This window comes from Dinoponera quadriceps, unplaced genomic scaffold (assembly GCF_001313825.1).
Source record: "Dinoponera quadriceps isolate SergipeBrazil2010 unplaced genomic scaffold, ASM131382v1 scaffold2305, whole genome shotgun sequence".
In the NCBI taxonomy this organism is placed as follows: domain Eukaryota; kingdom Metazoa; phylum Arthropoda; class Insecta; order Hymenoptera; family Formicidae; genus Dinoponera; species Dinoponera quadriceps.
The window spans coordinates 919,211-931,707 of NW_014556411.1; the positions used below are offsets into that span (position 1 = coordinate 919,211).

The 12,497-nt window shown below is 38.7% G+C and overlaps 2 protein-coding genes across 4 annotated transcripts; one reads left to right on the forward strand and one right to left on the reverse strand.

The window, feature by feature from the left end:
• Positions 1 to 199: 199 nt before the first annotated feature.
• LOC106747344 (odorant receptor 4-like) lies at positions 200 to 2,764 on the forward strand. Of its 2 annotated transcripts, XM_014624770.1 has the most exons (5): positions 200 to 495; positions 580 to 1,627; positions 1,853 to 1,957; positions 2,150 to 2,305; positions 2,525 to 2,764. In XM_014624770.1, the coding sequence occupies exons 2-5, from the start codon at positions 1,211 to 1,213 to the stop codon at positions 2,576 to 2,578; spliced, it is 732 nt and encodes a 243-aa protein (XP_014480256.1). In that variant the 5' UTR covers positions 200 to 495; positions 580 to 1,210; the 3' UTR covers positions 2,579 to 2,764. The 2 variants fall into 2 exon arrangements, with proteins under 2 accessions (XP_014480256.1, XP_014480257.1); XM_014624771.1 differs by lacking the exons at positions 2,150 to 2,305; positions 2,525 to 2,764 and having other exon boundaries at positions 580 to 833; positions 1,853 to 1,913.
• Positions 2,765 to 2,865: 101 nt separating this feature from the next.
• On the reverse strand, positions 2,866 to 8,231 carry LOC106747343 (adenosine deaminase CECR1-like). 2 transcript variants are annotated; one of them, XM_014624767.1, is made up of 4 exons: positions 7,892 to 8,231; positions 6,343 to 6,934; positions 5,170 to 5,490; positions 2,866 to 4,497 (listed from the first exon to the last, which is right to left on the reverse strand). In XM_014624767.1, the coding sequence occupies exons 1-4, from the start codon at positions 8,088 to 8,090 to the stop codon at positions 4,110 to 4,112; spliced, it is 1,500 nt and encodes a 499-aa protein (XP_014480253.1). In that variant the 5' UTR covers positions 8,091 to 8,231; the 3' UTR covers positions 2,866 to 4,109. The 2 variants fall into 2 exon arrangements, with proteins under 2 accessions (XP_014480253.1, XP_014480254.1); XM_014624768.1 differs by lacking the exon at positions 7,892 to 8,231 and adding an exon at positions 7,011 to 7,859.
• Positions 8,232 to 12,497: the final 4,266 nt, after the last annotated feature.

Below are 12,497 nucleotides of genomic sequence, written 5' to 3' on the forward strand. Positions count from 1 at the left end.
GTATTAATAGGAAGCCTCCTTGCGTACACTTTGTACCTTAGTAGGCACGGCATGCGCTGTCTATTACGACAAACTTGTCATTATATCGAAAACATATCGCATGCAGAAGCTAAAGGTTTTCTTTTTTCCTTCTCCCCACACTAGGAAGGGGCAAAAACTCGAAAAGAAACATCCAGTGATTGCATTAAAATTTCAAATACCCTCGATGATGTCCCACGCGTGTCATTACTAATGCAGCCGGTAGCGCCGGAATGACGCGGGCGATTTCTTGTCGTTGTTTTCGGACGGAATGTGTCTCGGCTCTCATATATTATTGAGACACGGAAAAGAATATGCATCGACTGAAACACGATTAGGTCAAACGACACGGGGGTGATAACGCCAAGAGAATATGGACATCCTGCCGGTGAACTTTAAAGTTCTGTGGTTCTGCGGCGCGTGGAAGGAGCGGAAAGAGGAGAACATCGTTCTCGCTTTCCTGCATTCTTGCTATAGGTATTTATAAACGATACGACGAACGAAACACGCTTGATAAACGCACAACTAACCGATTATTGATCGCGCTGTTGGTACTCGCAGATACGCAGTTCTCCTCTTGATATACCAGTTCACGATATTCGAGGTGATAGAGGTGATTCGCATGCGCAATCGCATTAGCGAAGTGACGGAAGGACTTTTTATGATGTCGACTTTCATAACGTTGTGCCTGAAATACGCCAACTTCCTGCTGCGAAGGGACGAACTGTCGGCGCTGCTGGAATGCCTGCGCGTGAAAATGTGCCAGCCGAGGAATCACACGGAAAGGCTGATAATAGAGGCACACAGTCGGAAAGGTACCGGATAATAATTGTCGAAATTCTAACGCACGTGTTTCGGATCAAATCCGTTTTGCACGACCAAGTCCAATTTTTTCACTCTTGCGATTATCACTTTTTACTGGGTGACGAAGAAAAAAGGAAGAAGAAAAAAGGAAGGGAAATCATTTTTAAATTCCTTTTACATTTTATAATCAGCACAACAGCTCAGGGAGTCTTTTTACAAAGAAAAAAAAATTAAATAATCAGTTTGGAATTCCTTTCACATCTTGTTATTAACACAAGCACTGGCGAGGCGAATGATCCTTTAATGACCGAAATCAAAACGATCCGTGACAGCTAAGTGGAGCGCTCTTTCCTTCCTGATAATATCGCATGTGACTGGCCTGGGTTTAATGATTGCGCCGGCCTTAGAAGCAAATATAGGGGAACGAGTATTGCCCTTGAAATCATATATCCCATATTCCATCACGAAACTGCTTCCATATGCAGCGACGTATCTACAGCAAGCTGCGGCGATTTTCTACGCGGTGATGCTCAACGTCTCCTTCGACTCCCTCGTTTACGGCTTGACGATACACGCGTGCGGGCAGATCGAGTTGATCTGTCGCCGATTAACGGACGATCTTGCAGCCTCGGAGACTCTCCGGGAGAGATCGGGGGCGAACTGGTCGATCGAAGAGTGCGTCAAGCATCATATACTCATATACACTTTTGTGAGGGGAGTGGGAGCATTATTCATTTGGACGGTGACGGTTCTCTTCTTCTTCAGTCTGATCATTTTCTGCACCAGCATTTTCCTTATTACGAAGGTTGAGAAACGCAGAAATATTTGTACGGAATTTATATTTATTATACCTCTCAGAAAGTCTTTCTCTTGTACGTAATTTATGTAGATTTCATCTCTGATTAAGTATTTATAATTATTATTAAATATATATTATTAAATATTTATTACTTTAAATATTGTAATAAGCACGTAGTTAAATAGTTTGCTTTCGCTTTTATTCTTCACTCCTGCTTATTTTCTCTTGCAGACACAACTCTTTACCGTCGAGTTCTTTTCGCTAATATTGTACTTTAGCGGCATAATGTTGCAGATATTTTTTTACTGCTGGTACGGGAATGAGCTTGAGTTGAAGGTGAAACGGTTAGTGAAATATTGTAGTTATTTATGTAATCACTTATTGCATATTTAGAATAGACTTATTCCGAAATTACATATTCGGTTAATTACTTATTTAAAATCGTTACTTGCAGAACGTTGATTATCTTGCAAAAAGATATCGGATCATATTAATGTACAAGTGAAAACATACGGTTCCTGTTTGCAGAGCAAAAGAATCGCGAGTGCCATTTATTTTAGCAATTGGACAATGGCGACGCCGCGAGAACGCAGATCTATGGTGCTCATAATGATAAACAGTCAGAAAGGGTTCGTGTTTTCCTATCATGGAATATTCACACTGTGCTTGGACACCTTTACTTGGGTAAGCCGAAAACTCAATACATGTAAATAATCATATGTTACTTATATTTACTCACAAAGAATTTATATGCAAAACTGTTTTTTGCCAGTTTACCATTATCAATAACAAACAGTTCGATCTTATTGGTATTGCTATTTTCTGAACATCCGAGCGAATATAAAAAAAAAGTACCCGTATAAAAAATATCATAATGATGTCACTTTAATTTAATCTCCTTAGATTTTTAAGACGTCTTACTCAGCTTTCAATCTTCTGCAGCACGCATCGAATTAATCAACGTACGCATCATGTTTGATCATATATTTTGTAGTTATATGTATATATTTTATATATACATAGTATTCTCTCTTGTGTATATAAACCCGTGTATATAGTTGTATCTAGAGCATTATGAAAGTACAATAGTTAAACAACAGTTGACGCAAATGCGACTAAAATGTCATCCGTCATGTATTTTAGTAATGCGAAGTGAATGTTATTTCGGCAGATTTCTGCAAGACCTCTTATTCGGCTCGCAACTTTCTACGGTAGGCTGCATGAATTAATGAGCCGTCGCGTCGTGCGTAGTAGTAAAAAAGAAATATAATTTATTTCGAATAATTCTTACATCTAATTATAGCATATCCGTGTAATATCCTCGCGAAGAATCTGCCGCCACAATAACAGGTTTCCTCTCTGAGCGCAATTTACTGGACATGTGCGAGGAAAAAGATGTCCATGCGATAATGAGTCGTTAATGAACGTGAGATGAGGTAGTAGAGATTTATGTTTAGACGATTCTATTAATTCTACGAATAATACACCGTCCAAAGGTATCACACCTTTATGGGAACGGATGCGAACGCAAGAGCGTAAAATCGAGAAGTACATAATGCGTTAGCAGTTTTATCTGATAACAATTTTCTACATTCTAAGTACGTCACGGAGATCGATCACACGAGTAACAATGCGACGTAATAAAATATTCTTGCCTGATCGTGTCCGGTAACCGGACATTCATATTCATGGATATTATCGCGGCAATCAGAAAATAATATAACAAGTGAATGATAAATTACGAGTTTATATAACCCACTTGTTATCTGTTATCGTTAGAGAAATCAATAAAAAATAACGTCTAAAATAACAGTATAACTACAGGGTATCCGGGTAACACCCAAAAGATAAAATATTCCTACTGTACAAAATATTCTTGTATGATCATATCCGGTATCAAGTAACCAGAAATATTCTCGACATCTAATGAATGTTTTGATAAATTATCAGAGATGATTATTAGAATCATGAGCGTAAGACCAAGATGACGTCGATCAGGGAGGGAGGATAAATATTTATTTTCACGCAAAACTTATTAGCATACTTATATTAAAGCCAGTCTTCGCAGAGATCTTCAATAAACTTTCCTAAATATCTATTCTTCCAATTTTTTTTCTTTACGCGAGCACCATTTTTCCGTGTACGATGCATTGCTGTCCCATTGAAATTTCGAATTAGACGTCATCATTTCGGAATATTCATGCACCATGACTGCTGATTATTCTGTGAACCGGCAAGGATATTCCAAAGCAGTAATCGTGATGCACGAATATTTGCCAAAATTTAGGTGTATATGGGTAAGCGCCCCTATCCCTCCTTCCCCTCCACCTTGGCTACACCTATGATTAGAGTACATATATATGGCACACACATTCTGAAAATATATTTATATATTATCGATTACGCATTACCAATAATAAAACTAAGAAGGTAAAAATACATTCTATAGTTCGCGATTTGTCGTTTTTTCCTAACTGACTGACAATCTTTAACTGGACGATTCGGCCAGTTTCGCCACGAAGGCGTCCCATTTGACATTCCATCGAGTCATCGCGTCCTGCCTCTCCGAGCTGTTCATGCTGCTGTAGGTCAGTGAGTTCAGCGCCAGTTTCTTGAGACTTCTGAGATCCGAGCTTGCGCTCATGATGCCCATAAAGGCCTCGTAAAAGTCGTAGCTCAGTCCTTTCGCGCCCCAGAGCGCGGGATCGTCGTTGGAGATCACCACAGGTGACCCCGACGCGAACAAGCTGGCCGCCGGATGATTCCTCATGTCGTCCACGAGACCGAGGACCTGGTTCGAGATCGGACAGATCTCTACGGCGATTTCTAGCTGTTTCACAAAGTCCCACAAGAGTGGATGCTTCGTCAACGCGTATCTGAGAAGGTACAGTCATCGACATTTGAAAAATCCGTCTGTGTATTAAATCTATTCTTAAGATTCGGCTATCTCCGGCAATTATATTAATATGACGTCAGAAACGATAAATATGATAGGCAGTAAATTTCTTTGTATAGATTTGTTTTTTAGTTATTCCTGAAAAACAATTTTTTCAGATTTATGGATTTAGCTGACAATGGCTGTACCGAAAAATGTACCGGATGTTTCAGGAATTATTTTGCGATTCTACGTGACATATTGGACGGACACCTCAGTTCGCCGCATATTTTTCGCAGATTTCAGGATTACGAAACTATTAAATTTTTCTAGGAAAACTAAAAAGTACATTTATATGTTGCAAACAATTGACTGTATGTCACTTCTCGCCTCTGACATCATACAAACAATATGACTGTTGAAGATAGCCGAGGCTTAATAAAATCAAGTGAGCCAAGGGACATGCGAGTCGTGCTTCGTATAGTTTATCTTCTCGAATTCTCAAGTAGACAATTAGGTAAGCTGTCCCATTGAATAATTTTTACACATAATTAATAGAATCGTAAATCGAGTTTTATCTTCGACTTCTCGTTATCTCCGACTAACTTTTTTACTTTGAATCTTTTTATCGACTCTTGCTTGGCTCGCGTGGAGAAAAAGCAGCGCTACTAACCCGTGACCGATACGTTTAGTATTGAGCAGGAAAGCGTCGAGGATATTCATGTCGGTGGACAACCCGTTCCAGTTGGTCTCCCCGGCGTGGAAGAAGAATTGAATCTGCGGATCGGCGGAGTTCAGTTTGTCCGCGAACGTAGTGAGGGGCTGCCCTTTGTCCTCCTGGCCAACCAAGTCGAAACCAGCCACGAAGTCCGGATAATCTTTCCTCAGCTGCGCCATTATTTCCAGATAATTATCCAATTGTCCGGCGTCAACGGCTCGCGACGGAGCGTATATGAGCTTAACACCGATGAAGTCGGGATGGTCGTTCGTAAACCTGCGGTGCATTCATCTGTTACATCCGCTCGTATACGTAGAACTTCTTTTTTAACGCCACTGTAAATTATGTAAGGTAATACTCGGGTCTCCGCAGTTAGAGTCTCTCCGGTTAAAATCTTCCACGATAAGAGAAGAACGTTTCATAATAATGCTTAAAAAAATTTACTTATTTCGTAGAAATTAAAACTTATTTCGTAGAATTCTTCCTTTTATCGGAAAGTCAGGATAACTTTATCTAATATGAGACAGCCGATTAATTGGAATACACACATACACACATACATATATGGGAAAAATCTCAGTTCCTGCAACTGACTAAGAACCAAATGAAAAGTAGAGACGAGAAATGATATCTCTGTTACCACGACTGAGAGCATCCGTGTGAATACTTAGCTGTATTCAAATTCAATTGAGAGTAATTGACTATCTAAATTTTTTACAGGAATTTTTCCGTTTTTATAATCGAGTTTTCGCCTGGTCAGGCAACGGAAAATTTAATTCACATCAACGGGATTGTTTCTTCTGTGCAGACATAAAATAGTGAAAAATATTAAAAATCAGGATTCGGTAATGACTAGTTAGTCAGAAGTTAATCTGATCTTTTACGCTGGAGAATGACTTCGGCCATATTTTCCAGCTTGATCTGTCGTATCCATTTTGCATAGTTTCGGACGCGTTGGACACCCTGTATACAATTGGTTTTGCACAATCAATTTTTAACTTTAATCAATTAATTTAATTTCAACTTGATTTTTAATTAAGTTAGTTTTTGTGTTTAGGTAACCCTTAACTTAATTTACTTAAAAGTAAAAAATTAACTTAACCATCATCCCTGCTAGAAATGCCTTACCTTTCAGCGACATCCTTATGGATCTTCGTGACTTCCAGGGGCCCATACGTCTTGCCATCGAGATCGTACAATTTGGGCAACGTCGATCGCAGCTCCACATACATGACGTTGTCGTCGTAAAACTCCTGGAGCGCTTGGTAGAACTGGTCCTCGTAGACGGGTCTGTAGACGAGCATGGGGGTGATGAAGCTGAATATGCTGACGAATTTCTTCCACGCCTTGTCGACGGTGTCGTAGACTATTCGTGGATTCTTCGTGATCATCGTCATCTCCTTTGCGATTCTCTTATTGATGGCGTCAGCCCGCGCCGGGTTCTGTCGCACGTCGCTCAGCAATTGCCAGTCGCACTTCCTGTCGGGAGTGTCGAAGAACTTGACGCTCAGTGTGCCGTTTACGTCGCAAATGTACAGGTTGTCGCGATAAGTGAGATTGTGGAGCTTGTATTCGTGGGAAACCATGGCTGTGTCGTGACAGTGAAGGATGCCGCCTTTGGGTAGCTCGCGCAGGATCTTGAAGACCTGGGAGTTCTCGATTTCCGATATCACCTCCATGAAATTGCGCGCCGGCAGGAAACTGTCGCCGGTACGAAAACCTGCGGGAAAAGCCGCGGTAGTCTTCGCGTGAGAACGATCTCGTGAATGGAGAAACTCGTGAATAAATGTTGTTACTTTCTATCCTGGCGAATCGCCCGATGCAACGTTCGTCGCGACGTGAGATAACATCGTTTCTTGCGGCTATGTGGTTTCGTGGTAATACAAGGCCATTGATAATTACGCGGTTTCATTCCTGTTAATTGTGAAACGGCCGACTGCATTTCCTGACGCAGGCGAATTCTGACCGAACTGTCAGACGATATATTTCGGATGTATGTTTATATACTGATTATACTCATATCGATAAAGCTATTTTGAATAATCGAGTTTACTCATAGCGGGATCCACGCGATAAAAATGGCTTTTAAAGAATCTTCGAATTAAATTAAATAAATAAATATTATAAATAAATTCAAGAACACTTCGAGAACACTGGAGAAACTATTTTATACTATGACGACACTCGCGAATCAATTTTGTAAGGTGTCTCGAAATAGATGATATTATGTGTGTGCAAATGTTTTATTGCAGTCGCGAAGTCGAGCATGCAGTACGAATCAACGATAATTTCGCTACAACAGCAACATTATTTTCCTCCGTTTGCAGACCAATTTTCTCGAAAACGAAGCCTCACGCGAGCAAATTTTGTTCTACACTTTCTCTACTTATTCATGTAGAATCATCGGTTTCCCGGTCCCACCAAACTTTGTGCAAAAGAAATAAGAGAAGAGGAGGTAAGGACAAACCGGTTAATCAGCGATCTAAAAACTTTCCTCTCCTCTAACGTTTCCTTTACTCGGTAACTCGCGCATACTCGGCACAAAGTTCCTCACTTATTCAAGTAGTTACGGATTTTAACGCACTCAGTACGACTACCATTTATTGATCGTAAAAATTAACGACTTGTCGGTCGCTGGTCGATCGCGCGCTCACGATTACGAAGGAAAGCATCGAACCGTCGTTGATCTCCCGATTCTTGGCCGCCATCAGGACCTGATTAGCTTTGAGTTCGACGGATCCCAGGTCCAAGTCGCCGCCTAGTGAGCGTCGCTGCTCGTCCATCAACAACTGCTTCCGTATTTGCCAATAATCGGATTTCACGAGCGCCTCGCCGCTCATCAGGATCGCCAAAACAAACAGCAGCAATCCGGTCATGGTCGCGGCCTTGAACGGGGAAACTGTCGTCGGAAGAGTCACGTGATGCCGTACAAGTCTCGCATCAAAAGATCGATCCCGATCTTGCCACGATGCAGTGTAGATCCTGCGTGACGTACGAACCTCTGATGTGAGCGTCACGACTGCTCAAACTCCACTGAACGACTCCTCTCCGCTGGAAGAGACGACCGCATGCACAAGAGCGATGCGTAAGGCACACGCTTGCAACCAGTAAGCTGGACGATATAACGGACGCTCATCTTCCATTCTCGATCAGCATGTATATCGATCCTTCCATAAATGAAAAGCGACATGAAATCCATGTAGGCTCGCACCGTGACACGCACGCGGCCGATTCTCACCGCCTGGTTTCGTATTTGTTTGGGCCCTCCACCTGTTTGGGTTACCACTTGACTCTCTCCATGTTAATCGGATGAGAAACCGTCGGAGGCTCTTTTCACCGCACGTTTCATCGGCCGACTAATTCCACAGGGGAGTGAAATTCTTCTCGACGAAGGTGTACGGAGGCGATTTATTATGGAAATGAGTCGCACTCCCGGTTAATCTACATTTGGGAGCGAGGAATGTATGTTTGAAGATCTTAACCGGAAAACGAAAGGATGAGAATGTATGAAAATATTTCATGTTTCGTATCACATAGTGAAAAATGATGTGTCAGAAACGGTCCACTGACATTTTGTATTGTTTTAATACGGCGCATGTGTTGAAAAGCATATGAATATAATGTTAAATTAACATATTCAATCTTACCAGGGTATGCTAAATTAACATATGTTAAATTAACACATTCCCCGTGTTAAAGTAACACAAAATTTCAGTGGACTGTTTTTGACACCAAATCTTGTACCGTGGAGGAGACGTTTGAAAGAAATACCAAATATCTCTTGAGGTTTTCTCGATAATCTTAATTTAATATTTTTACCCGCAGAATGGTGAGAACAATCGACTTATTCTCAATGAACGTCAAAATATTCAATAATGTCTCGTTATTTCAAATAGCTTCGGAGAAAACAATTTGAACGCACTACGTGAATCAACTTCTTGATTCACTTTTAACTACTAACACAAATCATATACGACGTGTGCGATCAAGATGGTTCCTAGATAAATAATAATATATTGCATTATAAATATGGAACAATAGAATTGCTGTATCTTTTGCTTATTACTATTCTTTTACCGCAGTTATTCCACTGACTTTGCTTCTATATACAAATTGATCGAGGTTCGGAGACAAATCATCGCGAATACCGCCGAGCTCAGATATAACATACATATCAGAGATATGATATGTTGTGTAATAAGGTGAAATACAAAAAAATAGAGAGAACATGTATGAGAGTAGATAATTGCGATGTGCAAAGGTGAAATAAACACTCTTCTATTGAAAATGATGATAAATTCAAATCTAATCTGTAACATTACATAAACTTTTACTTAACAAAACAATTCATACAAGCACAAGCGTTTCATATTATTTCATATAATATATTGTAATCTAATTATTAGGTTATATTTTATTTTTATTATTCATATCTTCGCTTAACGAAAAATCATTTTCTTTTAGTCGTTGAGTTAATTTTATTAGACATAAAAATAAATTTGTAAAATTCGGTAGTGTTTCACTGAAAAACATTCAATTTTAAATGCTCTAAAATATATGTAACAATCGGTAAAAGTATTGAGAAACTTGAACACATAGAAATTCAGATAATTCTTTTACTTTCCAAAGTCGATAAATTCAAGATGTATAGGATATGATAATAATAACTATAACATGTAATGATTTCCTCATACGATAAGCAGTTAATCTTAGATATCGATGTTGAGTGCGTTCAATACAGAGTCACGCAACGATTATCATGAAGCAACCAATTATGAAGCAGTATTCCAACTTAAGTCGCTAAAATTAATTGTTTCTTGATATCATCACTGGATTTGTTATTGCTAGATTGTAGACAGATCATTAATAATGACGCAAATAAATGTTATTCTAAGGTACTACATATTATATAAAATATAGTTGTTATAAATTAATCAAAATAATGTTGATATAATTATATCAATAAATTTTCTATTTCTCTTCTCGATATTATCAATTGCATTGATTGAGAGATCCCTTTTTTTGAGTTAATAAAATAACAATTATGTAGAAATTTCTTTTTTCATTTTAATATTACCTCCTGAAATAAATTTAGACTATATACAAATACCATTCTTTCCTATATCCCAGCGAGAAATGAACATTGAATAGACGTCAAGTCGACATCAAATCGACGTCGATTCGATGATTCATTTCTCGCTGAGATCTTCCTCTTACATTCTCTTCCTTTGGATTCGTTGCGGATTTCTTGTTTCTGCCAGTTTGAGAACCTACGGATTATATTATGAATTAGAGCGGCACCGGTTTTATTGCATTAACATATCCTGGAGAATAAATGCATTGGAATAAATGTAATCACAGAAGTGTACGGGAAGCTAACGGGGAGATGATAATAAAGAAAAAAAGACATCAGTATGTCGCACGACACATATATTGAATCATTATACAAAATAGTCTACACATTTTTACACGTATAACTTAACGAAATATATCTTTGCATAGCATCCCAGACGGGAAACCTCCAGGTCACGTACAAAAATCGAAACATCCGTGATTATCCGTCGTGTTTGAGTAACACTTAATATCGCAGCATAAATTACATGCGACTTACGGAGATACACTCACGTAGTATCTTGAAAATCGTGAAGATCTCAGATTTGATTCGTTGACACCGTGTCTAAAAATATCATTTTTCGCTGTATACGTGTGTGTAGTTGATAAATTATTATACAGTTTTCTATAAACAGATCAAAATGAATATATTATGTTGTTATCTGCGATATAAAGTGCAAATAATCGAAATGCCTTTGTTTACTGGAGTAATCGCTATAAAAAAAGTCCTCCAGAAATTGTCGGCAAGAATAATTTTCGATGAGAAAAAAACAGATATCGATATCGGTAATAAAATTAAGAGATATTGATCGCGGAACACTTGCAAAGGGAACTGGCCGAGTTCGTTATCAGCCGCAACAGGTGCAAAAATATCGCATTAAGTCATTTACACATGTCGAAACTTTTTAATGATAAAAAGAAACAGCATTCCGCAACATTTAATTCGCTTGTTCGAAATCAACGCGTTGCTTTGGTATTTTTATACTCGAAGGATCATGTACGCGAGAGACAACTCAATTGATAATAGGATTACAAATGGCTCGCTCACGTGAATCCAATGGAAACTCTCGCGTGCACTCTAATCCAAGTCTTTCAGCAAATTGGATCCTTTCACCTCTCGCTATCTTCTCAGATTTCACACACAGATATAAGGGAGTCTCATACATATTCACATACAATTGCAACCAGAATATATATGCCGACGTATAAAAGTCTCTTTGTCGTTGATTATTACATTAGTTACAGAGGAATGCACACGCTACACTTGGTCGTTATCCGTTCTCGAATGCAATTCGTATCACGACGAGTGGGGAAATTGGTCAAAGCTAGGAATCGGTCAACCTCAAGAGAGACGGCGATGCAATTATCTTAAATTACATCTATCAGTCCAGCTGTAAAGATGTAACGGCGAAATTATAAAACAAGATCGAACGTCGATTACTTCAGACTAACTCTTAACTCGTTTCTTGTTTTTTTTCTTTTTACTTCGCATACTGGTAAGTACAAAATTCATTTATTCTTTGAATTCTTTCCTTTGAATTCTGTTGAATCCTTGGTCGGCTAACAATATTGCTAAATAAGCCTCAAAAGCTCTTTTCCTGACTTCTTAGGCATTCGAAATTCTGTATTCAATGTCTACTATAATGAATAAATAATACATATATTAAGTTTCGCTATTTTTACATCTTAAATAGCGTATTGTCAACGTCGATATAGATTTGTGCTAATTCAATTGTATCACGGAGGACACAGCGAAAAATTAGTCTCATTAAGAGGAAACTAAATAAATTAAATATTCATAATGGAAAATAAACGTACATTTTCCGAATAAAAAAAAAAAGAAAAGAAAACAATAAACCTTGCTCACGAAACAAATGGTGTTATTATTTATCAATTTTGTTCACGTATATTTCATGTCTCTTATTGTCTCATTACTGTCCTATGATCGCGCATTATACAACCAAGAATCGCAAATGTTGCGGATGTTGATCGATACCTTATAATTTCGACCTTACAGTACGGCGATTGCTTTCACGTGGTTAGAAAGCGAATCGACATGAATGTGTTTGATTGAATGTCCTGAATATAAATGCTTACATCATCTCGACAGTGGACTCGCTGGCGTAAATCATCACGAAAATAAGTTCTTTTAATCTGCGAAGTTACGATTC

Excerpts from the sequence above, each read along its gene's own strand:
- LOC106747344 (XM_014624770.1), top strand. The coding sequence starts at position 1,211 with ATGATTGCGCCGGCCTTAGAAGCAAATATAGGGGAACGAGTATTGCCC. Across the intron at positions 1,628-1,852 it reads GCATTTTCCTTATTACGAAG|ACACAACTCTTTACCGTCGA; the intron begins GTTGAGAAACGC and ends TTTCTCTTGCAG. Across the intron at positions 1,958-2,149 it reads GGAATGAGCTTGAGTTGAAG|AGCAAAAGAATCGCGAGTGC; the intron begins GTGAAACGGTTA and ends TCCTGTTTGCAG.
- LOC106747343 (XM_014624767.1), bottom strand. The coding sequence starts at position 8,090 with ATGACCGGATTGCTGCTGTTTGTTTTGGCGATCCTGATGAGCGGCGAG. Across the intron at positions 5,491-6,342 it reads CATAAGGATGTCGCTGAAAG|GTTTACGAACGACCATCCCG; the intron begins GTAAGGCATTTC and ends AATGCACCGCAG. Across the intron at positions 4,498-5,169 it reads ACTAAACGTATCGGTCACGG|ATACGCGTTGACGAAGCATC; the intron begins GTTAGTAGCGCT and ends GTACCTTCTCAG.